Source organism: Megalobrama amblycephala, linkage group LG13 (assembly GCF_018812025.1).
Source record: "Megalobrama amblycephala isolate DHTTF-2021 linkage group LG13, ASM1881202v1, whole genome shotgun sequence".
Classification (NCBI taxonomy): domain Eukaryota; kingdom Metazoa; phylum Chordata; class Actinopteri; order Cypriniformes; family Xenocyprididae; genus Megalobrama; species Megalobrama amblycephala.
The window spans coordinates 19,177,896-19,205,011 of NC_063056.1; the positions used below are offsets into that span (position 1 = coordinate 19,177,896).

The 27,116-nt window shown below is 38.6% G+C and overlaps 1 protein-coding gene and 1 long non-coding RNA gene across 5 annotated transcripts; both read right to left on the reverse strand.

The window, feature by feature from the left end:
- Position 1: 1 nt before the first annotated feature.
- LOC125242931 lies at positions 2-7,762 on the reverse strand. The gene is made up of 4 exons (XR_007178943.1): positions 7,578-7,762; positions 1,623-1,721; positions 1,345-1,452; positions 2-858 (listed from the first exon to the last, which is right to left on the reverse strand). It is a non-coding gene; the product is annotated as an uncharacterized LOC125242931 (long non-coding RNA).
- Positions 7,763-19,299: 11,537 nt separating this feature from the next.
- LOC125242908 (carcinoembryonic antigen-related cell adhesion molecule 20-like) lies at positions 19,300-26,767 on the reverse strand. Of its 4 annotated transcripts, none has more exons than XR_007178931.1 (9): positions 26,622-26,767; positions 26,062-26,382; positions 24,475-24,747; positions 24,110-24,364; positions 23,735-23,852; positions 23,405-23,445; positions 23,223-23,248; positions 21,323-21,492; positions 19,300-21,149 (listed from the first exon to the last, which is right to left on the reverse strand). XR_007178931.1 is itself a non-coding variant. In XM_048152008.1 (9 exons), the coding sequence occupies exons 1-8, from the start codon at positions 26,671-26,673 to the stop codon at positions 21,373-21,375; spliced, it is 1,206 nt and encodes a 401-aa protein (XP_048007965.1). In that variant the 5' UTR covers positions 26,674-26,766; the 3' UTR covers positions 19,300-21,149; positions 21,331-21,372. The 4 variants fall into 4 exon arrangements, 3 of the variants coding, with proteins under 3 accessions (XP_048007965.1, XP_048007964.1, XP_048007966.1); XM_048152008.1 differs by having other exon boundaries at positions 21,331-21,492; positions 26,622-26,766; XM_048152007.1 differs by having other exon boundaries at positions 19,300-21,492.
- Between the last annotated feature and the right edge of the window lie 349 nt (positions 26,768-27,116).

Sequence of the window (27,116 nt, forward strand, 5' to 3'; positions counted from 1 at the left end):
TTTTTGTTATAAAACAGTTGGTCTCTCTAAGGTTATTAAAACCTGAAATCAGTTCCCATGAGTTTAATTTCTTAATGAAAATTAATTACAAATGAATTACTTTATATGTCAATTTCTTATTCAAATTAATCACAATTAATCACAATATTTGATTAACATTATATTATAAGTCTCAGAAACATTATCACAGATTCAATGAACTATATACAAACAGATGCCATGAAAATTTCCAGAACAAAGTAAAATGATTACATAAAACAAGTAGGCTACACATAATTGGGAAGTCAAGGTTTTAGTTTTTCTAACAACATCTCAGCGGTTATTGACCAGCTTTGAATAGTTCTGTCCTTGGCCCCATTGAGTTTAGCAGTGGTGCCCTCAAGCAAGGTAATGTCTCTGAAGTAAGAAAGCCAGATGGAAGTAGAAGAGGTGGATGGTTCAATCCATAGTTTTAAGATATCTGCAGCCAATAGGATCCTCTTTTGATGAATATTTAGCTGAAGTGTAGAGTCATCTACGAGCAGGAAGATCAAGGGGTCCTGAGGTATTTCTAGATGTAAAACATCAGAGAGGGCCATACAAATGTCCATAAAGGTACCACCTTAGGACATTCCCAGAACATGTGCAAATACAAACCTATAGAATTATTACATAGATGACAATAAGGATCAGATCTGATCTTCATTTTATACAATAAACTTGGAGTAATCTAAGCCCTATTAATAAGTTTATAGTGGATTATCTGATGCTCTCTGATGTGTTCTTAGATGCAATGAAACATCTGGCCCATATGACATCCCAATCAGGTTTAGTTGTTACTTCCTTTTCCTAGGAATAAATAGCTGGTATATAGGAGTACTGTCGAAAGAGAATAGAGTTATAGACTTTAGAGAATAAGCCACTTGAGAGGGTGTTAAAGTCCATCCACTTCCACAAAGAATGTGAAATTATATTAGCAGACCAGGGAACTCCATAGGTTTTTAGAGCTGACCTCAGACTTAAATATAAGAAAATGCTGAAATGATTTGAGGCCCTGCATCTTGCATCCTGTTAGTTAAAATTACAGAAATGTGTGTCTATATTTTGTAATATCTTTTGACTAGTTTTGCTAAAATTAAATGACCATGTAAGCGAACTGTGAATTCCTCACTTAATAATGACTTTGTTCTTTCCATCATGATAGACATACTGTAAATTGTCTTTCTATTGAGTAAATAATGAATTAAGTGTTTAAGTGGGCTGAGCATTATAGAGTTCTGCACAGGATTTACAGATGTAGATGTGGTAAACATTGTGTGAACAGAATTGGCTATCTGGGCCTGCTGTAGTGCAGTTGGTCCTCACCAGTATGGTGGTGATGATGAGGCTCTTGTTAGCCAGAGTCTCAGAGACGCTGATGTCCAGACTGGTGGAGTTCAACAGTAGAGTGTTATTAGAGTACCAGATCCCAATCTAACACAGAGACGGTTGAGAAATAAAGCAATCAAAACAAAGATGGTAGCACTATTAAAAACGTGTGTGTGTATGTGTACTTATAATGTTAAAAACTATAACAACAATAGAAGTCTAAGGCATGTCCCCATTTAGGTATCTGAGTAAATGTGTATGCGTGTGTCTTTAACCTCTTTGTGGCCTCCCCTGTGCTTCTCCAGAATATGGAGGGTGTAATTGGTCCTCTGGCCTTTACTGTTGAACTCAACTCAACCTGTCAAGCCATCATACTCCACCAGATCAAAGCAGAGATCTCAAGCAGAGAGGCTGCAACCCGCCCATGTCCATCGTCATGTGGAGCAACCATCTCAGGCAGGGACCCTCACCCAATGTGCATTGTGTGTATGGGCCCAAAACACGCTCAAACGTCACTTGCGGACCCGCAAACATGTGTTCACTGTGCGTCAATGCCGGTGAAAATCCTGCTTGCATGAAGGAAATGTCTCGCCATTGGTGCAGCCCCTTTAAGAGCAAGCTCCCGGCCAAAGGATGTTCTAAGCTGGAGATTCAGGGGATGGGAGAGCTGGGGCTGGCCGGACCCCCAGCGATAGAGTCTTCAGTGGCCTATCATCTCCACCCGAATCAGCGCTCTATTTCTGCCTCATCTCAAATTTCGCTGCCGAGCAAGATGGAACGCTTAACCGTGTCCGTCTATCAGAGGATGTATAAGTACGCGGCGCAATCGGTGTGTTCGCTGAACGCAGTGACTTTATTGTCAGCGTATCAAGCTGAGATTTTGGAGGAGATGGGGCGACAGCTTGACACAGCAGTACCAAACCCAGCACTCTGGGACGAAATATGTGTGGTGAACGATTTAATTCTCCGCTCTTCACGTGGAGCGGTTCAGGGCTGTGGCCGCATGATGGGTCTGGCCGTGTCAGGTGAGAGAGCGTTATGGCTAAACCTGTCAGGATTGGGCGACGCTCAGAAAGCGGAGGTGATGGACGCAGCGTACGATCCAACTAAAGGTCTGTTTGGTCCAGCTTTCGAGTAAATGAGAGAAACCAGCACCATCAGGAAACAAGAGGATGAAGCCTTTAACCTCTGTTTACCACGCAAGCAAACACCGCGTCCACCCTCTCAGCCAGCGCGACAGGGCTTTGCAGCGGCCACTGCAGTGAGAGGGAGACAGACGGGGGCCAGGAACATGAGACCTGCTCTCAGCGGGCAGCATACTGGCCAACGTCAGAGGTCAGATGGCTCCAGTCCATGGGGGAAGCATTCATTTGCGGCTGCGGCGGCTAGGAACCGCCCGCCCCACCCCAAGGAACGGAAGAAGAAGCGTGCGACCTGACACGAAAACGTTCCCTTTCACTTCTCTCTCCGCCTGCAAAGAGAAGGAAGGTTTCCAGCCCGGCGGTTCTAAGTTCGGTAAGGGCTGTTTCTGTATGTTCTCCTCATGTTCAGAAAATAGAGGAAGAGGTTCATCAGTGTCAAACACCCACTGTTTCAGGGGTACACATAATAAAGAATGCACTATCGCAGCCAAGCCACGAGCTAAGGGCGATATGCTCCCCAAACATAAAACACACAATAAATGTTTCACTATCGCAGCCAGGCAGACTGCCGAGGGCGATAGGTTGCAAAAAATCCAAAATAAAATGTGCCCCCCTAGTTTCACCACAGGAGGGAGCGCCTGCTTCTCCGGTGGGAGCCAACGCGGAGACTGTTATGACGTCATCAACACACGCCCATGAGGGAGAAATATATAGGTGGATTCTCTCGGCCCGCATACTCAATTGGCGCGCATGCGCTGCTCACCCGTGGGTTTTAAACACAATTCTATGGGGATACAGACTTCAATTTGCCATGAAACCACCCAAAATCAATGGTATAATAGCCTCTGTGGCCGAGGGGGAGTCAGATCGCGTCTTGATGGCCGAGATCGACACTCTTTTAAACAAACAAGCGATCAAAGTGGTCCCAAAGGAGGTAAGCTGTCAAGGCTTTTATTCCCGTTACTTTGTGATTCCAAAGAAAGGGAGCACGTCTCTGCGTCCTATATTAGAACTCTGTGTGTTAAACAAGCACCTACGAAAGTATACATTCAAAATGCTGACACACAAAACGCTTTGTCGATCCATCCGCCAGGGCGATTGGTTTGTGACGATCGATCTGTCAGACGCATATTTTCACATAGACGTTTACCCGTCTCACAGGAAATATCTCAGGTTTGCATTCCGAGACACTGCTTACGAGTTTCAAACTATGCCGTTCGGTCTATCTTTAGCGCCGAGAACTTTTACCAAATGTGTGGAAGCAGCACTTTTTCCATTGAGGAACAACGGAATAAGAATATTGTCTTACATAGACGATTATCTGATATGCTCCTCATCAAAGGAGCAGGCGGTCAGAGACGCAGACAGGGTGTTAATGCATCTCAGCACACGTCGTTCACTCAATGTCTCTCCCGTTTTCAGACGGGGAAAGTTGTCCCGTTCAGACTGTGCTTACAGATGCTGGGTTTAATGGCTTCAGGGATTTCGGTAGTACATTTGGGACTTCTCATGATGAGAGACTTTTAGCGCTGGGTCGCGCATCTACGTCTGTGTTCCTGGCGACATCTCAGTCGACCGGTGAGAATAACTCATACGTGTGTCAGAGTGCTCAGACATTGGAAAAGCCCCGCGACTCTCAGAACGGGGATTCCCTTGGGGGCGGTGTCGACGAGAGTTACTATGACGACGGACGCATCATTAAAGGGCTGGGGAGCAACTCTGATGGGCAGAGCGGTGAACGGTGTGTGGCCTCTACAGCTCATTCACAAGCATATAAATTACCTGGAGTTGCTGGCATTGTTTCTAGCACTGAAACATTTTCTGAGCTTCGTCAGGGGCCAACATGTTTTAGTGAAAACAGACAATTCTACAGTGGTTGCATATATCAATCGGCAGGGAGGCATACGCTCTCTTCAGCTGCATCAGTTAGCGAAAAGACTGATCATGTGGTGCAACACAAGGCTTTTATCCATCAGAGCGACCCATGTTCCAGGGATATTGAACAGGGGAGCAGATTTATTGTCCAGAGGAAATCCTCTGTACGGGGAGTGGAAGCTTCATCCCCAGGTAGTGAAGCAGATATAGCAGAAGTATGGTCAGGCTGCCGTAGATCTCTTCACCTCGCAGGAAAACGCTCAATGTCCTCTGTATTTCTCTCTAGCAGACGAAAATGCACCATTGGGTGTGGATGCTCTAGCCCATCCATGGCCAAACGTCCTGCTGTATGCTTTTCCTCCTCTGAGCCTGATTTCACCCACACTGGCCAGAGTGAGGGAAACGGGTTTGTCACTGATACTAATAGCTCCACGTTGGACATCCAGACATTGGGTGGCCGAGATAGTTCAGCTACTGGCAGGTCAGCCGTGGCCCCTCCCTCCCTGGAGGGACCTCCTGTCTCAGGCGGGGGGGGGGGGATTTACCATCCTCACCCAGACAGGATAGATCTTTGGGCCTGGCCCGTGAGAGGTGGAATTTGAGTGCAGCAGAACGGAAGAAGAAGCGTGTGACCTGACATGAAAACGTTCCCCTTCACTTCTCTCTCTGCCTGCAAAGAGAAGGAAGGTTTCCAGCCCTGCGGTTCTAAGTTCGGTAAGGGCTGTTTCTGTATGTTCTCCTCATGTTCAGAGAATAGAGGAAGAGGTTCATCAGTGTCAAACACCCACTGTTTCAGGGGTACACATAATAAAGAATGCACTATCGCAGCCAAGCCACGAGCTAAGGGCGATATGCTCCCCAAACATAAAACACACAATAAATGTTTCACTATCACAGCCAGGCAGACTGCCGAGGGCGATAGGTTGCAAAAAATCCAAAATAAAATGTGCCCCCCTAGTTTCACCACAGGAGGGAGCACCTGCTTTGAGTGGAATTTGAGTGCAGCAGGTCTGCCCCCATCGGTCATACACACTATACAGAGTGCCAGAGCCTCTTCCACCTGCTCACTTTATAGTAATAAATGGCGAGTCTTTGAAGAATGGTGTGGGCGGAGTCATATTGTCCCTTTTCAGTGCTCAGTGAGGGGCATATTTTGTTTTCTCCAGGATCTGCTAGATAAAGGGAAGGCTTTTTCTACCCTGAAGGTATATTTAGCAGCTATTTCTGCTTGTCATGTTGGTTTTGGTGACAAGGCAGTGGGTCAGCACCCCTTAATAAGTCGTTTTATGAAAGGGGCACGCTGTAAGAGGCCAGTGGCCAGACAGATGGTCCCTTTGTGGGATTTGTCGTTGGTTTTAGAGGCCCTTTCTCAACACCCCTTTGAGCCATTAGAGGGTGTTGGGTTGAAGTTTCTCTCTCTTAAGACAGCACTGCTAGTAGCACTGGTGACTGCTAAGCGTGTGGGTGACTTACAGGCCCTGTCTATCAGCTCGTCTTGTTTACAGTTTTCTCCAGGGTTTACAAAGGTTTCTTTTCGACCTAACCCTGCTTTTGTACCCAAAGTAGCGGACTCTGCTTATAGATGTCCAACTACAGAGCTTACAGCTTTTCACCCTCCTCCTTTCTCTTCTCCGGAGGAGGGGAGGTTGAATGCATTATGTCCAGTATGGGCGCTTTGTGTGTACGTGGAGAGAACAGCAGGTTTCAGAAGGAATGACCAGCTGTTTGTGTCTTGGGCTACTCCTCATAAAGGGAAACCTTTGTCGCGTCAGCGACTGTCCTATTGGATTGTAGATGCTATATCTCTAGCATATAAATGCAGAGGATCTCAACCTCCTGAAGGCTTAAGGGCCCACTCCACTAGGGCAATGGCCACATCATGGGCCTTACTTAGTGGAGTATCGGTTCAGGATATCTGTGCGGCGGCAAGTTGGGCTACGCCGCACACTTTTGTGCGGTTCTATAGACTAAATGTGTCAGAGCCATCTGTAGCACATGCGGTGCTAGGAGCCAGTGGCTTGAGACCCACATAATCGTTAGGTATGACATGTTGTGCAATCCAGGAGTGGTCTATATCTCCCATAGTGAAACACCGACCGAAGTTAGAAAAAGAACGATGGGTTACTTAACGTAATCCCGGGTTCTTTGATAACAGAGTGAGGTGTTTCACCAACACTTCCCTCCTTGCACAGGAACGGGAAGAAATCTCTCTATAATGATCTCGATAGGGGTCGACCTGAGTGATATAGGTGGGGCGGAGCCTGATCTCAGATCGACCTGTCTGTAAAGGACAGACGTGGTGTCATTGGAGCTTCCGTAGTTGGTCACGCCCAAAGCGATATCCCATAGTGAAACACCTTACTCTGTTATCAAAGAACCCAGGATTACATTAAGTAACCCATCGTTCATGAGGCTGGTTCCGTGTTGCCAGATTTGAGGGGAGGTGCAGCTGAGAGGCTTGATGCCAATCTCCTGACTCCGGTTGAGTTCCTGCACTGCACTCACCACCACATGGGTGATTGACTCTGCTGATCAATTGCTCCAGTCTGCTCCTCTTTGCCTTGCTGCTGAATAGTTTGTGTCTGTAGCTCCGTAGAGCTTTGTTTTGAATCTATTTATTATAATTACTTGTCTATTTAATCATTACCATATATCTGATATTGCCTATCACATTAATCTGACATCGCTAGCGTTTAATCACAGTGCGTTAGCATTTCGCTAGCTTGTTAGCTTGTCATTCAGGCCACGTACAGTCCTTTTCTTTCGCGCGCTCTTTTTCTACAACTCGAGTCCATCAAACAACTGTGGTAAGTCGGATCAGTCTACAAACACGGTGTCATGTCATCCTCTCCTTTTGTTGTTACTTGCACTGTCTGTCACATGCATAGTATAGCTCTCTCTGTCATCGGTGAGATTTACTCATGTGATAAATGCAGGAAGATAGTCAGGCTGACAGAGAGAATCTCAAAATTAGAGACACGCATCCAAACTTTAATTAAGGATAGCAAGAATGCAATGGCTTTAGATATTGTTTTGGATGCGACTATCTTAGTGAACTCCGTACGTTGTTCAGTTCTGGCTGTAGAGGCCATGCAGCAGAGCAATTGGGTGAAAAGTCAGATAATTCCCAACACAGAAACTCTTTCACCTAGATATTATCACATAGAGACTGTGTCTGTACCCCAAATTAGAAAATACAAAAAACTTCCAAACCTATTTATGTCACAGTCTCCATCTGTCCTGGACTCCATCTCCCATCATCCTCCCTAGCCCTCACCTGCAATCACTCCACCATCAGCTGATCACACACACCTGTACCCTGTCAGCACCTCATCACACAGGACTTTTAAGTACACCACTCACCTCCCTCAGTTGTCCAGTCACTGTTGTTTTGGATGTGTTCACCTGAGGGCTGTTTCATAAAAGATGCTAAGAAAAGCGAGGATTAAACTCCAAAACCTGACTTGAATTAACCTAACAAATGATTTGGGCTAAAACGGTTTCATAAAAGGTCATTGAAGTTCACGCAGTACCGCTAATTCGATCCAGGTTTACCTAGTCAAGATAATTTCGCGTGCACACTTTTCTTAAGCAGCCCTAGAGGTCGATCATGGATCAAATCGATCCACCAGGAAACGGCATACATTTTGTGCTATTTTATGCGTTTGAGACATGGTGTTTTCCTTAGTGCATAACTTACTTTTCACACGTTTATTCGCCATCTGTAAATGTTAGAAAGAAATGCAAATATTTCCATTTTGAGGCTAAACTTCACATTGCACGAGCGCTGCTGCGCGCATGCGCGCTAAACAGACGGGACGCAATAGAAGCGCAATAATTCTTTTCGCTAAAATATTTGATGTTGGACATTAAATGTGTCTTATGTACACTTTCAAACCTACAAGTAAGTGTATTTTTATGATAGTAACTGTAAATGGACTATTGTAATGGGGTAAATCAATATACTTTGGGACAATTACTGAGTTTAGATTCATCTTACCAATTAAAATTTAGTCTGTGCATATTAATTTTAATTTTTAATTTTGTGATTTTAATTTCTGCTCTTCTAATAACCATAAAGAGTACTACTGCCAAACAAAACCAGAGAGAAATATATTCATATATTTTAAAACAATCGAATTAAATATTGGGCACAAAACATTTAGCCAGTAAGAAAGGAAAACCTATATATATATATATATATATAAAATTCAGGTTGATTAGGACACTTTTTCCCAGTCATTTCAATAGCAAAAAGTGTCCTAATCAACCTGAATATATATATATATATATATATATATATATATATATATATATATATATATATATATATATATATATATATATGAGACCAGAGTATAGATTAAATATGGGCCTTGGAAAAGGCTAGCTGACTTTATTGTGCTTTGACTACAGTGGGTAGTTTCAGTGTGGACAACAACCATGCATGCCACTTCAGCAGGCTGCATCTTACTCTGTCACTCTTTTCATAGCTTTTGCTGGCTCTGAAACACTCACTTGGTATTTCTCCTGCTCTTTGTCTAGCAAAAAAAATCACTCATCACTTAATGAAAGCTTACAAATGAAGGTGATTGTTTCAGGGGCCTTGTCACAGGTTTATTGATTTTGAATTTCTGTGTTACTTTTGCTATATTTTCACACTTAAAACAATGATTTGGTAATCCTCTTGTATTCTTCTGTGCTAAGAAATAAGTCTCCTGACAGTTCTCTCCCAAGTGCTTCCATTGTTGTCAGCATTAAGTCTGAGAATGATTCAGTGGGCTATATAACACTTAATTTTTAAGAAATTACTTCTCTTTAAATGTTTTGTTTCTCAACATACTTACCTTTTAATAAAATATTAAAATAATAAAAATGTCTTAAACTTACACCAATATATATTTTTATTTAGCACAATTTAGTAAATGTGTGTATTTATATATATATATATATAAAATATACACACATAATAATATAATATACACACACATACACACACACACACTATATATATATATATATATATATATATATATATATATATATATATATATATATATATATATATATATATATATATATATAATGTTAATAAAGTCAAATAATTGTATGTGAGAGAGTCAGTTGTAATATCATTGCGTTCCTATTGGTCAGTGTTAGAGGAGCTCAGCTTAGCCTGACAGTTAGCCTGCTCCAGACCAGGCTAGTTTCCCAGCATAAGTTGCCAGAGTAACTGAGTTTGAACTAATTTAAGTTTGTTTTATGAAACAGAATTGACTGACAACAAGTCTGACTAAGTAAAATAAGCCTGGCTGGTTTTCTAATCTTGTTTTATGAAACAGCCCTCTGCTGTAGTATTTTGGATGTGTTTACCTGCCGTTTGAGTTGTTATTAAACCTTTTGAGTTATTTTGAAAACCTGCTTCTACTGTTTTCTTCCTCCTATGGTCACACACCGTAATAATTTAAGGGTAAAAATTTAATTGATGTTCAACAAATAAAAATGAGATAATACTGAAAAACAAATGATAAAGTTTGGGTTGCTGAATATTAGATCCCTTTCTTCAAAAGCATTTATTAGGGGCCAAGCCCCGAAGGGGCTGTAGCCCCTATTGTAATTGTACGTTTTCCCTTTTATTATTATTCTTCCGAATGGGAGTCTATGGCAGCCCTATCAACGGAACATGAGAAAATGATGAAATTTGGCACACTTGTAGTGATGGTCATGTCTAGAAATCTGACCAATTTTGGAGTCTCTAGGACCAACTCTATAGCGCCACCACCAGTTCAAAAATTCAACATTCTAAAGGTTATAACTTTTGAACCATTTGCTCTAGAAAAATACAATTTAGTACATCTGATTCGTCTCTTCATGCTGATTCTATTCAAATTCTTACATTAAGTCTCCGCCCATTACAGTAGCGGCCATTTTGAAAAGTACAGTATTCCGTTTTTTCGCTACTCCTCCTTCAAAATTTGTCCAATTTTATCCAGACTTTGATCAGGTGATCTTTGGTCTGAGCCGCACAGAAATGACTGAACAGATTTTTTTTATTCATCTTTGTTCAAAAGTTATGATGTCACGAAGTTAACAAGGTTGACCCAAAATTGCTATAGAGGCTGTATCTCAGCCAAACTTTGAGCAATCAAAACAAAAATTGGTACCCTTGATCAAGACCATGATCTAAGGTTCCATGCCGAATTTGGGAACAGCGCCACCTACAGGTCATGAGATCTGAAAAATGGCTATTTTGGCCAATAACTTTTGAACACTTTATTAGAAAATCAAGATCTTGGTGTCTATGGATTCCTTGGGCCATGCCGAATCCGGGGATATTGAATTTGTCAACATCGGATGAAAAGCATGTCCGCCATTTTGAATTTTGTCATAAATTGCAATAACTTTTAAACAATTTGACATATCATCACAAAATTTGGTACATATGACCATCAGAGTGTCCTGAAGGTACATGAGAAGTTTCAGCACAGCGCCACCTAGTGTTCCACAGATATAATGATTTTTGCAAAATTGCTTATAACTTTTGAAAACATTATCCAAAATTTGTCTGCTTTATGTCATTTTATTCCCTGGCTAATGCCAATTCCAACGATGTGTCATTTGTCATTTTCCTTAAATGTCCCTGTCTGCCATATTGAAATAAATGAAAAACAGTTTTTTCGCTACTCCTCCCACAAATTTTGTCCAATTTTGTCCACAATCAGCTCAGATGATCTTTGGACCGAGCCGCATAGAAATGACTGAACGGAATTTTGATATTCGCTACCGTTCCCGAGATATTTGTCTCTGAATGTGACCTTGCTTGTGTTTGTTGTCTTATGCTAGTTAGCTTAGCATGCTAATTGCTTAGTATGCTAACCAGTTGTCATTCTTTTTAATGTGGCTCTTCAGCTATCAAGTTAACCATGAGCTTCATTAGCATTAAGTTAGCTTAGCATGCTAATATGGTTAGCATGCTAAGTAATGCTTTTTTTGTAAATTCTTTCTTACACTAAAAGTTCTCTTCCACAGCATGTTGCACATGTGTCATGATGTAGCTCAATGTGTAAAGCCAGGTACCCAAAGAGCCCTGTACCCAAAGATAGTGGGTTCGAATCCCGGGTGGAGTGGTTTTATGAAAGAGTATGTTTTGTTTCCTTTATTGCCTCTTGGATTAGAAATAAATGCTTTTTGTTTCATGCTGTGTTCATTTTCATCTAAGCTTCTGTACATTCTGAGATCATTCTCGCCCATAATTCTGAACCAGCTGTTTCATGTTTGTTCATTTTCTGCTGTTTTTCCTCTTCCTGCTCCGTATTGCGCCACAGCATGGACCTGGAGGTTGTGGGTTCGAATCCCGTGTTGGGTGGTCATTATGCAATTGTGTGTAATGAGTCATTTTGATTCCTTTTTTATCCAAATAAGCATTGTACTAATCTTTATTCCTCTTGAATTAGATACAAGTGTTTTTAGTTCATTCTGTGTTCATTCTCATCTGAACTTCTATTGATTTTCATTTCATTTCCACCTGTCCTTCTGAACCAGCTGTTTTGCATGTACATTCAATTTCTGCTGTTTTTGCTCTACCTGCTCCGTATTGCGCTACTGCCCCTTCTGGGGCTTGGCCCCGAATTGCTGCTTGCAGCTATATTTGTAAATGAAATTATCACAGACAATAATCTAGATGTGCTGTGTTTGACAGAAACCTGGCTAAAACCAGACGATTACATTACTTTAAATGAGTCTAGCCCTCAAGGTTACGATAATCGACACAATCCTCGTCAGAAAGGCAGAGGGGGAGGTGTTGCTGTAATTCCTTCAAATACAATTCCTTTGAAGTGATGGTGGTTTATGTAATGTTATGTAAGTTGACATTTGTGCTGGCTACTGTTTACAGACCACCAGGGCACCATACAGACTTTATCAAAGAATTTGCTGATTTTCTATCAGATTCTATCGCATTGGGATTGGCATTTACAGACATCCTAATCTCTATTGGAGTTAGACAACATGTGTCAGGACCCACTCATTGTCGTAATTATACTTTAGATCTAATATTGTCACATGGAATCGATATTGATGCCGTAGAAATTCCGCAGCAGAGTGACAACATCTCAGATCATTATTTAGTCTTGTGTATACTACATTTAGCCAAGGCTTCAAAACTGCCACCCAGCCATAAATATGGTAGAACCATCACTTGTACCACTAAAGATTTATAAATAATGCTTTTTAAATAATCTTCCTGATCAGTTTCATCACCTTAGCATACCAGATAGCTTAGAAGACCTCGATGTTGCAACAGAACTTTTGACTCTCTCTTTTCCAGCACATTAGACTCAGTTGCTCCTTAAAGAAGATTAAGGAAACTAATCCAATGCCGTGGTACAATGAGCACACTTGGGCCCTTAAGAGAGCTGCTAGAAAAATGGAGCGCAGATGGAAGAAAACAATTCCACATTTCCAACAATTCTCCGCATTTCGTGGAGAGAGAGAATGATTGAGTACAGAAAGGCCTTAAAAATGGTAGATCTATTTGTTTTTCAAATTTCTTAGAAGAAAATAAACACAACCCTAGGTATTTATTTGATACAGTGGCTAAATTAACGAGAAATAGAGCTTCAACTTCTGATGTTTCCAAACAGCACAGCAGTAATGAGTTTATGAATTTCTTGAATTGACAATATTAGAGAGAAAATTATAACCATGCAACCATATACTACAGTATCATGTCAGACAGTGCATTGTAGTATCCCTGAGGAAAAATTCCATTCATTTGTTGCTTTAGGAGAGGAAGAATTCTCTAAACTTGTTAAATCATCATGACGCTTCCAGGCGTCATAGCTCCTCTTCTTAACATCATTAATTCATCTTTATCACTAGGATACATACCGAAAACTTTTAAGCAGGCTATTATTAAACCTCTTATTAAAAAACCACAACTTGATCCAAGAGAATTAGTCAATTACAGGCCGATCTCGAATCTACTTTTTTTTGTCAAAAATACTAGAAAAGGCAGTATTCATCACAACTATGTTCCTTTTTAGAAAGAAATGGTATCTGTGAGGATTTCTAGTCAGGAGACATCTCATATTAGTCTCTCTCTGTTTATCCCGAGGTTTTCCGCAGCGTGCCAGATCCAGGCCATATCCAGATGAGATGAAGAACCTGCATCTAGACACGATGATAACGCAGCCCTGACGTTTCAACTAAACTATCCCCTACGAAGGCCAATTTCCTTTTCCTTTCTATATGTATAGATAAAACGTTATCAAAATTATTCCATTTGGCATAGATCAGTGGACACAACAAATCTTTCTGTATTATGCGGACCAGACAAGTAATTTGGCAAATATTTTTAAAAAGACTAAGCTTCTGCGCAGATACACACTCAAACACGCAAACCTATAGATTAAACACGTAAATGAACGGCAAGAATGCATTAAAGGTATAACGATCGGCCCAATAGGTCAATTTTACATTAATTAAAACTGGGGTCAGATTATACTGTGTGAGCTTTTGGAGTGTTTAAAAAGATGAGACAGGCAACAGAAATTAATAAATAAAGTGTATTTACAATTTCCACATAGAACTTAAAACAACACAATAAAACTAGAATAACTTAGGCTGTTAAAAGTGTGGAGTCCATACCCTAAAACAGTCCATAAGAATCCTATTGTGATGTAAGTCCCAATGTGAAAGTGTCCACCGGTGTATATACAAAGTCCACAGAAGTGATAATCCAATGCAGAGTGATGTGATTTGCTGGAAAGGTGAGTCCATAAAATGTAACTCCACAGTCCATCTTCTAATGACGTTTTTATGGCGGATGGCAAACCAACTTATGGTGCATTTACCGCCACCAACTGGACTGGAGTGTGAAGCACTAATAAGCAGCTACCAAACAGAAAAAAAAAAAAAAAAAAAAAAAATTAAATTCTATTAATAATTCCTATTTCTTTAATATATTTTATAATAGCACCATAGATTCTACTTTGTTCTGCATGTTCTTTCAAGAGGCTTATCAAATTAAATGATTCAACACCCATGTTTTTAACTTCATTAATGAGTTTTAATCTTTCTTTTCCATATTTTTTGCATTTAATTAAAACATGTTCAATTGTTTCTGCCTGATTACAAAAATTACATTGTCCTGATTCATGTTTTCCAATTTTAAACAGAGAGTAATTTAATCTAGTATGCCCTATTCGGATGCGTGAAATAATTGTATCTTCTTTCCTATTCCTAAAAACACTTCTTCCATTTCCTACTTGCTGCTGAATATTATACATATATCTGCCCTTGCTATCACAATTCCATGCTTCTTGCCATTTGTTATTTATGAATTCATTAATTTTCCCTTTTACTTCATTTTTACTCAGAGTTACTTTAATATCTATTTCTGCATGTTTAAGAGCTTGCTTAGCTAGCTTATCAGCCACTTCATTAGCCTCCACTCCTACATGAGCAGGAACCCACAAAAATGTTACTAAGCTTGCTTTACTTATTCTTAACAAACTTGCAAGAATCTCATAAATAATGTCTTGCCTTGATGATTTTAGTCCACTTGCAAGGCTTAATAATGCTGCGTAAGAATCAGAACAAATTACAACTAAACTTGGTTTTACATCCTCAACCCATTGGAGTGCTACCACCAAAGCAATCAATTCTGCTGCATACACAGATACATGATCAATTATTCTTTTCTTCATACTAGTTTGAAACTTCGGAATATATACAGCAGCAGCAGTTCTACCAGAGATAGGGTCTTTAGAACCATCAGTAAATATATGTAACCACGAAGAATAAATCTGATCTAAATACTGCTGCGCAATAATGTTCTTAGGGGTATCTTTCTCATTCTTAATTTTTATTTGTATTTGAAAATCTACAATCGGCATAGGAAAAATCCACGGCGGAATTCTGGATACTATCACAGTTGGGCTGACATCACAGTCTGCAATACCAACTACTTGAGCTTCCCTATTAGCAATCCATCCAAAGCTTTTGATATTTTTATTTCCATGCTCCCAGCATTCTTCAATCACCCCCTTTACTGGATGAGACACTTTATGTCCTTTTAAATTAAGCCAGTAATTCATTCTAATTTTAAACCTTCGAAGGTATAAAGGAGCTTCCCCCACTTCTACCTGCATGGCTGCAATGGGAGATGATTTAAATGCACCACAACATATTCTTAAAGCTTGATTCTGCATTTTTTCAATCTTTTTCAGAGTAGTTTCAGATGCAAAGCCATAAATAATACTACCATAATCTAAACTTGGTCTAATTAATGTACAATAAATTCTTTTCAAAGATAATTTACAAGCTCCCCATTCTACCCCAGTTAAACACCTTAAAATATTTACTCCTATTTTACATTTATTGATCAGCTTTGTAGCATGCATAGCATATGTCAATCTAGATTCCATCCATACCCCGAGATATTTAACTACTGATACTTGCTCCAGCTCCTGATTGTACAGCTTTAACTTAACCTCTGGTAATTTTTTCCCTTTAGAGAAACATATCACTTGAGTTTTAGCCACAGATAATCTAAAGCTCCAATTATTTGCCCATACCTCCACTTTATCTACTGCTTTTTGTAATCTTTGGGACACACATGCAATATTACGTCCTCTTTTCCATATTGCTCCGTCATCTGCAAATAATGCCCTTCCAATGTCACCCTTAAAATTACTAAAAATATCATTAATCATAATATTAAAAAATACTGGGCTGCATACACTACCTTGCGGAGTTCCATTATCTATCACGTAAGTCTTAGAATACTCTACTCCTATCCTAACTTGAATTGTTCTTTCTAATAGGAAATCCATAATCCAGTTATATAACTTTCCTCCAATTCCCATGCATTCAAGTTTAATTAAAAGTCCCTCTTTCCAGAGCATATCGTATGCTTTCTCAATATCAAATAAAACCCCTACCAATACTTCTTTATTTGCTTGAGCTTTCCTGATATCGGCTTCTAGACTTAAAACAGCGTCCATAGTATTCCGACCTGCCCTGAATCCACTCTGATATGGCGATATAAGACCTTTTATTTCTAATATATAATTTAGCCTACGAATTATCATTTTCTCCATTAATTTACATAAATTAGAAGTTAAAGCAATTGGCCTATAATTAATTGGATTAGACTTATCCTTTCCAGGTTTACCAACTGGAACAATTATTCCATGCTTCCAAGAAGAAGGAATCTTTCCTGCATTCCATATCTTGTTAAACAGATTTAAAATGATATTTAAAGATCTATCTGATAAATGTTGAATCATTACATAACATATATCATCTTTTCCAGGAGATGAATGTTTAACGCCCCCTAGAGCCATCTTTAATTCGTACATAGTAAAATCTGCATCTAAAGCTTCATCAGAAGAACTTCTTTTCATCATTAAATCTGGATATTGATTTTTGTTCTGATTTCTACTCTTTTTAATTTCCTCTGATACATTATCATCACTATGGACTTTAACGAAAACTTTAGCCAACATTTCAGCTTTTTCATTATCTGTCACAGCTATTCTACTTTCATCATTTTTTAAAACAGGTAAAGTTTGATTTCTATAAATTCCTCCCATTTTCCTAATTGATCCCCATACTTCACTTATATTGATATCTTCCCCTATTGTATTACACCAATCTCTCCAGTACTTCTTTTTAGCTGCTCGTACTATTCTTCTTACTTCAGCTTGTGCTTTCTTATATTTAATAAAATCTTCAAATAAATTAGACTTTTTGATTTTTCTAAATGCTTTATTCCTATTATGTATTGCATTACTACACTGTTCTGTCCACCAAGGAACTGCTTTCCTCTTTTTACATTGACCCTTTTTTCCTATAATATTATCAGTTACATCATATAATAATTTACATATTATCCTATTACATTCATCTATGTCTTCCATCTTATTTAATTCTACTGTTGTTAGTTCTACCTCACTTAGATATTTATATGCTTCCCAGTTTGCTTTATTAAATCTCCATCTTGGAGCTAAAATCACATTATGTTCTATTACACTCATCCCTACCTTACATACAATTATATAGTGATCACTACCCATATTATCATCTTCCCAAACATCCCAAACACATTTACTTGCTATACCTTCAGAAACCAATGTTAAATCTATAGCTGACCCAATACCTCGTACCAAATCTATTCTTGTGTTTCTACCATCATTTAGACAAACTAGCCCATTACTATCTATTATTTCTTCAACAACATCCCCATTATGATCATCTTTACTACTACCCCATAAAGTGCTATGTGCATTAAAATCTCCACACCAAATTATTTTATGATTACCTGATCCTATAACCTTTTCTAAATCTTTACTTAATCTATTACAAGGATTATAATAATTTATTATTCTAATATTATGTTTCTCTGCATATATTTCTACAACCACCAATTCATATTCTTCAATCTCATTAATAACTCTGAATTCTAATTCATTTTTTATAAAAGTTGCCACCCCACCTCCATTGCCTGACTTCCTATCTTTCCTTACAATATTATACCCTTGCAAAACAAAATTTAATTTAGGTTTTAACCATGTTTCTTGTACACAAATTATGTTTGGTTTCTTATCTAATAGATCTATAAACTTTTTAAATTCTGATCCATTTGCAATTAGACTTCTGGCATTCCATTGCAGAATCGTTAAAACCATTATTATTAAGTATTTCCACATACTGTATGAGTACTTGAATGAGTCTTTAGCATGTCATTTATTTTTTCCAGAGTTACACCTGTTACATACAAGTATCTCTCAGCTGCCCGAATTATAATTTTAATTCTCTCCGTTCTACTTTCTGTCTGAGCAGAACAATTTACCACTTCAGCCATAAATGAAACGAATTCCATTTTCCCGATCACCAAACTATCCTCTTTTTTATTACTTTGAACCAACGAATTCCCAGTCAAATCTTGTACTTTTACCTCTCTCTGTATCTGCTCATTTTGTTTTGCTTTTTGTGCTGCTTCAGCATAAGTTAACCCCTCAGTTATTCTCACACTTTGAATTTTCACAGCATGTTTGTGCACCATACATCCCCCAAATCCTGCACTATGCTCACCTCCGCAATTGCAGCATTTTACCTTCACTCCTTCCCCACATTTACCATATTCGTGATCACCCCCACATCTCGCACAACGTTGTTTTCCTCTGCAAACAGCACTAACATGGCCATACTTCTGGCACTTGAAGCATCTAAGCGGAGGAGGCACGTAAGGTCTTACTGGGTAACTAACGTATCCTATTTTTACCCTCTCTGGCATTCTTTCCTCATCAAACTGAAGCATAACTGATAGACTATCCATCCTTTCTTTATTTTTCACATATTGCAGCCGTTTTGCTCCAATTACTTTTCCCCCTTCGACGCAACTCTTAATTTTATCAGTATTCACATCAGTAGGAATTCCAGTAATTACTCCTCTAACCCAGGGTTTCGTCTTCATCAATGTGCATGACACTGACATTCCAAACATCGAATTTATACTTAGTGCCTTCTTTTGTTGTTTTTCGTCCTTACACATGATAATCAAATTTCCATCTCTCAGAGTCTTTGCACTATTTATTTCTCCTATCGCTTTATTCAGAGATTTTGTCAGTTTAATTGGGTTTATCGTCATGCCTGATTCAGCAAATTTCATCATTACCTTATATTCTTCTATATTTTTCCTACTCACATGTTCCTCCTTTCCACTGTCCGTAAATAATCCTTGACTATTAGCTTTCTTTCTTTTCCGATTGACTACTCTCCACCATTCATTCCCTCCTGTACTCCCGCTACACGATTCATCTTCCATTTCCGGATCACTACCAGAGCTACCGTCATTTCCTGCCATCAGCGCTCCAGTCACAGTCCAGTGTTGCCAAACCCGCCTACCAGCAATCACCAACTCCACAGTCCAGCTACACGTGATCACATTTGTAATGAGGGGGTGATTGCTTGTCATGCTGCCTCCTTTAGGAACTGGTTTACTTCCTGGTTCCTGTCATGTGATCAGTCACATGACAGGCAGACCCATACACATTTAAAGACATACACACATTAAAATATGTAAGAGGAATAAAATGGCTAAAACAACATGTAACCCAATTAAAACTCAAATATACATAAAACCATCATGTTATATATATATTGAACAGATAAAACACGTCTTATGTGTCACAAAGGTATTCGGTCTTCACTAGGAAAGGTGTCATTTCTCATTTCTCGTGCGTACGCCTCTCTTTCAGATGTGAAATCTATAAATCGCAAATGATTTTGAACTTGCACGCAGCTGAATGGTTTTCAGTTTTCCGCATTGTAAACGACACCTAATTAATGTCATTTACATATAAAAGATCACCACTCATCGTCCAAATCCTTTAATTTAGAATGGCGAGCTGCAAGAATAGCTTAGATTTACAAAAACCTGCAGTAATCTGACAAGGAAAAGTGCATATGTCTGCTCAGACCCTGATGTGGCGCTAAGCACTTTTCCACGTCAAAGACCGTTTTTATAAATAAAAGCGTTGGCGTGGATTTATGCTTACGCACACATGATCAAATCTGTGTGTATGCACGCTTTATAATGAGGCCCCTAGTGTTGAAGTGCTGAAAGTGGACAGTTTTGGTACCTGCAGTTTGTACAGAATTCATCCATGATGAAAATCATTCATCTTAATGATAAAAATACAACCAGTTTAACTCACTACACTTGCCTTGGTAAGTTCTTATCATTTGCATGTCAGTGTTATCACATTAAGTGATGTGATGTGAAGACCAAGTATGGCAACCCATACTCAGAATCTGTCCTCTGCAATTAACCCATCCAAGTTAGTGCACACATTAGTTGCAGTGAGTGAACACACACACACCTGGAGCCGTGGGCAGGCCGGCTGCATGGGGAGCGATTGCACGCGGGTATTGTGGATGGAAGTGAGTGCTGTTCATTCACTCCCCCCACCTACATTTTCCTGCAGGTACAGAGAATCAAACCCGCAACCTTCGGGTTACAATTCTGACTCTCTAGGCCACAACTGCCCACATCATGAAGAAAAAAAATACAGTATTGTATGTGGCCTTAAATATTCCAAAGTGCTAAAAACCAGAACCAGAAGCTGGAAAGAATAAGAAAGGAACTCTTTATTCTGAGCAAAGAAAATTGAAATAACAGGAAAGTATTTAAATTACATTATTTCAAGAAGATAATGAACAATAAATTTCTTTACCAAAACTCCCTATTTTTCGACCATGTCACTTCCTTGTTTCTTTCCCTTGATTGACGTTGTGTTCAGGTCTAAAGGTGAATCTACTCAACAACGTAACCTGTTTTTTTTACCCACTATCACAGTTCTTTTATTTCCCAGTGAAAGAAAGAATGAGGAAAGAATGAAAGAAAGAATGAGGATGTATCTAATGATATCTGATAAACTGTTGGGTGTGTGTGTGATCAATACTAGCTAAATATTAGCTATAGTAACTTATAAATTATAAATAAATATAATTTAGAAAACTAGCCAAAATATTTATTAAATCAACACAGATGAGATGGGAAACATGTAGGACAGCTGTTAAATCTGTTCTACTGAGTTCTGTGTGCATAGATTCAGTGTAGGCCTGCATTTTAGAAGAAAGAAAGAAAGAAAGAAAGAAAGAAAGAAAGAAAGAAAGAAAGAAAGAAAGAAATGTATACAGCCTGACAGATCATCTGGCAGTAGATGTTTCAGTGTCTTCACTTCCTCACCTGCTCACAGGAGGAGGGTTTGATACCTGAATAGAGACGTTACACAAGCATATAATAAAAGAATCCAACCAAATGATTTACTTATTTTTACTGCAAGACTACAGGACAGAATAAATAGCACTTATTTTGTGATGCAACCAAAGCACACATATAGTATAATGCTGTACAATGGGACAGACTGGACTCAAATATTATTAACCTGGTCACCTGAGCTGAAGGACATCTTGGTCTGTTTGAAACTCAATGCTTTTAGTTTTCATACTCGTTTTGTCTGAAATTCTCATATATAATAGATTCACTCCTCTTCAACGGAACCGGTCCTTCTCCCCTTGTCTTCTGGATATCAGTCATTTCTTCATAGTGTGAGTCCTACAAATAGTTATTTGTTTTTCTTAAATTATAATCACAACATCAGACACAATGATGTCTCTTGAGGTAAAATTGTGATAAAATGTTAATGATGCTGATATTTAAATCATGAAACAGAAAGCCCACTATTAAACAGTGGTAATGTCTATTATGAATGATTTTTTGTCAGTAATATCCATTGTTTAATTGCGATCCTCAGTATGTCTTTGTGCAGTAATACACTATATTGCCAAAAGTATTGGGACACATCTCCAAATCACTTAATTCAGGTGGTCCAATCACTTCCATGGCCACAGGTGTATAAAATCAAGCACCTAGGCATGCAGACTACTTCTACAAACATTTGTGAAAGAATGGGTCGCTTTCTCAGGAGCTCAGTGAATTCAAGCGTGGTACCGTGATAAGCCACCTCTGCAATAAGTGCATTCATGAAATTTCCTCACAATTAAATATTTCACAGTAAACTGTTAGTGGTATTATAACAAAGTGGAAGCAATTGGGAACAACAGCAACTCAGCCATGAAGTGGTAGGCCATGTAAAACAGAGCGGGCTCAGCGCATGCTGAGGCGCACAGTGTGCAGAAGACGCCAACTTTCTGCTGGGTCAATAGCTACAGACCTCCAAACTTCGTGTGGCCTTCAGATTAGCTCAAGAACAGTGCGTAGTGAGCTTCATGGAATGGGTTTCCATGGCCGAGCAGCTGCATCCAAGCCTTACATCACCAAGTGCAATGCAAAGCGTCGGATGCAGTGGTGTAAAGCATGCCACCACTGGACTCTAGAGCAGTAGAGACGTGTTCTCTGGAGTGACGAATCACGCTTCTCTGTCTGGCCAGACTGATGGACAAGTCTGGGTTTGGCATTGCCAGGAGAACAGTACTTGCCTGACTGCATTGTGCCAAGTGTAAAGTTTGGTGGAGGGGGATTATGGTGTGGGGTTGTTTTTCAGAGGTTGGTCTTGGCCCCTTAGTTCCAGTGAAAGGAACTCTTAATGCTTCAGCATACCAAGACATTTTGGACAATTTCATGCTCCCAACTTTGTGGGAACAGTTTAGGGATGGCCCCTTTCTGTTCCAACATGACTGCGCACCAGTGCACAAAGCAAGGTCCATAAAGACATGGATGAGCGAGTTTGGTGTGGAGGAACTTGACTGACCTGCACAGAGTCCTGACCTCAACCCGATAGAACCCCTTTGGGATGAATTAGAGTGGAGACTGTGAGCCAGGCCTTCTCGCCAACATCACTGCCTGACCTCACAAATGCGCTTCTAGAAGAATGGTCAAAAATTCACATAAACACACTCCTAAACCTTGTGGGAAACCTTCTCAGAAGAGTTGAAGCTGTTATAGCTGCAAAGGGTGGGCCAACTCCATATTAAACCCTACAGATTAAGAATAGGATGTCATTAAAGTTCATGTGCATGTAAAGGCAGATGTCCCAAAACTTTTGGCAATATAGTGTATGTTAAAAATTAAAGTCCAGTTGAGTTGACAGTAAAAATACACTCATCCCTCTTGCTATAAAACCATAAACTCTTATTACCACTATGAGATAAAAGACACAAGAAACAGAAGAGGCTGAACAACTGAATATCAGTTACTACCACTGAAAAACACTTTTCCTGTAAGTGACTGTAATGTGTCATGATTGTGTCAGATTTACAGTTTCAAATCAGGTCCTATAAAGACAAAAATGTTGTAATAAGGAGATAAAACTGAATGTCACTCACAGGCTGTTGTCTGCTTTGTGATGCTGCTTAAAGAAAGAAACATTCAATAAGATTGATACTGACAGAAATATGTACTGAAACATTTGCAATATTAATAGATCATCTGAAACATGGGATGGTCAGTATCAATGTTGTTTCAATCAAATCATACTCATGTTGGTATTACGAATATATATACATACCTCCACTTCCTTGTCCTTTTTGTTCCTTGTTTAACACTGGGCTGTAGTGTAAAGACAAATCAATTATTTAAAATCTTTAACACATTTCTGTCATATAAAAAAGCTGTTTATAACAGATTAGTTTCCATGGTGATGGAAAATTACTCCTTTGATAGGAAAAAGTGTCTAATGAGAATGATATATTTTAATCATTGTGATCTTTAAAGGTCATTTGTAGATCTAGACCTGTTGGAAGCTGATACAAGTTGTGATTTAGTAATAATAATGTATATAATGTGTCAAATTAAAGCTGTGATTACAAATTACACCATGAGGTACCAGATTACTTACATTTTCTTGGTTTTTATTAAATAGACAATCAGACCACAAATGCCTGAAACTGCCACTAAAACACCAATGACAATCCCAACTATCGCTCCTGTTGTCAGTCCTCCTCCTCCACCACCGACTATAGAAAAGATACAAGAAACAACAGACCAGACCATATAATGCACAATAATAATTGTAATACACTTTAAATACTCTATCAAAATCTTAATTAAAAAAATAAAATTTAAGACAACACAAGGCAATTACAAGCAATATAGATGAACATACAAAACAGTAGAAAATAATGACAACAGAAAGCCCCAATGAACAAATGTTAAATTAAGGTCAAAATATTGGTTATAATAAAGAGTTGAAAACACAAGTTGTAACACTTATCTTTAACTAGTAAAGCATGTCTTTGTGTGGCACTTCTGTTTGTGACGTTATTCCAGGCAGTGCAGTCGTAATCTCCACTGTCTGTGAAGTCAGTCTTATCTATGGTGAATGTGTCTGTGGTCACACCGGTGTTTGTTCCATTAAACATCCATCTGAATGAGGCAGAAGGTACAGAATTTGCAGAGCAAGACAGAGACACAGGAACCCCTAAATCCACCACATCCGGACCCTTAATAGAAACATCATCTGGTCCATCTAGAACAAACACAAAAGACTCAAAGTTAGAGGGACAAGCTAAATGAAGTATGTTTATATTTCATCAGGTTTGAGCTCAAATCATCTTTGTTTAAATGTTTAACACTCACAGTTGATGATCAGGCTGTATGTTGCCGTCTCAGAGTTGAAAGGGTTTGTATATTTACACTGATATTCCCCACTGTCTGATCTCTGCACTGGACTGATGGACACTGATCTGAAATCAGGTGAGAAGATGATGCTGTTGCTAGGAGAAAGAGAACTGTTATTTTTCATCCACTGCACAGAGGTGATGTTGCCATTTCCTTCAGAGGTGATGTTAGCAGATGATTCGCCCTCTATTAATGGTTCCTCTGGACCAATAAGGCTGACAGAGAGTTTTTCTGTGTAAATGAGAGAGAAAGAACAAAAACACTGGATCTAGAATTAGTCTTTCACATTTAGGACCCAATTAATAACTGTAAAAACAACAAAAGAACTTGTGCTTTCACATGGCAGAAAGATGCTTAATTAGGACTACAACTACCACAAAGATGTGAGTCCAGGTCAGATTAATCAAACCACCATTATTTCTCAAATCTGCGTGCCCATGGCTGTACAGAAGGCCTTTATCATCAATGAAAGAAATTAATTTATTTATGTTTGAATATTTGCGCCATTCCTAAAAATGTAAATTTTTTTAGAAGCAAAACAGTTTGTTTTGATGGACATGATCCCACAACTGAGGGAAAGCAGCTATTTGTGTAAATTGTATATACATCAATTCACATTAAATATTGAAATGGTTTGTACATTTCAGTGTCTATTTAGATTGCCAAAGTTTGTAATGCATAAAAAAAATGTATGTTTAATGGATTTTCACAGTTGAGAAAAGACTGAATGTCAGGGCCTCGGACAAGAGGAAAATAATAACAATCTACAGTATAAAAGAGAACTGTAAAAGTTTATTATAATGGTAAAACGTTTCATAACTTGCAGTTTAGTTTTATGTTAAGAACAGTGTTGGGTAAGTTACTCTAAAAAGGTAATTAATTACTAGCTGCAAATTAATTATATATTTGACAGACTAATTAGATTACTGTACTAATTCCTCTCTCTAAAAAGTATTGCAGTACTTATTACTAATTACTTACATCCTATTTCAAATTCTCCTTTAATTATTTTAAATAAATAATACAAAATTGCATAAATTACTCTTGAACTGACCAAAGTATTCAAGGGGAGAAGGTTTCAAACATACAATTTAGCATAGATGTTAAATCCACTATTGTTTTATATTGAATTGTTCTATATAGTATTTAGTGCAATTACATCAGAAGTAACTGTAATCAAATCACAGAAAAATTAAGAGTAATCCCTTACTTTACTTTTTCAAGGGGAAAGTGAGTAATTAATTACTTAGTAATGCATTACACCCAACACTGATTAAGAAATGGTTTGTTTAGTGGAATCAAATAATTTCACACTACTAATATTGTATATTCATTTTTAATTTTAAATGGTTTCTCCAGAAACGAAATTAGTTTACTTCCATGGTATTATTATAGTATACTGTAAAGCAGATTACAGTAGAGAACTGTAAATTAACAGTAAAATAACAGCAGGGGGTGGCAGTAGTTTTCTTCAGTAGTTAATATAATGTAAAAGATTTACAGGATTTTTATAGTAAATACTGAACCAAGTTTTAGCACACTCACCGACTTGTAGTGAAGTTTCTCCAATAAGTGTCCCTCCAGCAGTAGTTGTTACTCTGAGTTCGTATATTCCAGAATCACTGTGTCTCAGTTTCTCCAGCGTCAGAGCGAGAGTGTTGCTGTCAAAACTGGCTCTGTCTTCATATGCGGGGTTTACTGTAGGTACACCAGACGCTGCTGTAATTATAGGTGTTGTACCAAAAAACCATTGAGTTATAAAAATCGATGTGGAGGGTGGGGGATTGTCAGGAGTGAACACCACACTGTCTCCTTCTTCTTTATTAGGCGGCGCAGGGATCTGCAGATCTTGACCCAAATATTGTCCTAACAGAAAAAGTAAAAGAATACTACATTTATTTTTACATTTGCACTTAAATTACTTAGGCCTACTTTAACTACCCCAATTACTGTAGTTATTTTTTAGTGGCAGTAACAACAAAGAACAGCTTCAGTAAATGGCATACTTTTTTTTTCTGAATTTACTTAAATAAAATAGGACTAACTCGTTTTTTTAAATAGAAATTCAACACACAGAATTATTTAACTGCTAAAAAAAGTCTCACCAAAACACGACAATATCCACAGCGTCCAGTATAAGCGATAATAAACCATCATGATCGAGCTCTCGACTGTCACGAGCAGCAGCTCAAATCATCTTAACTATTTTCATCAGTTTTCAGTTAATGATAAACTGCAGTTCTATAATGCAGAGAGTTCACTGCGCCACCTAGCGCTGGATATTAACACGAGTCATGATTTGATAGTGGATGATGAGCATGAGCAATAATCACTTCAGTCATGCAACATCTAAATTTTATTCAAGTTAAAGAAATTATTCTGATTCAGTCTCGCTACATGGGTGGGTTAGTGTAAGCTATAATTTATTTTACTTTGCTACTGTATGCAGGAGTGCCACTTTTCTGGGCCCCTGGACAGTTTATTGTCAGTTTGCACACACAAAACAACAATATTCAGACCCCTATAAAATCCAGAGGTTAAAAAAAATTTAATATAAAAAAATATAAAAATAACAACATTTAAAAACACCTACAAATAGA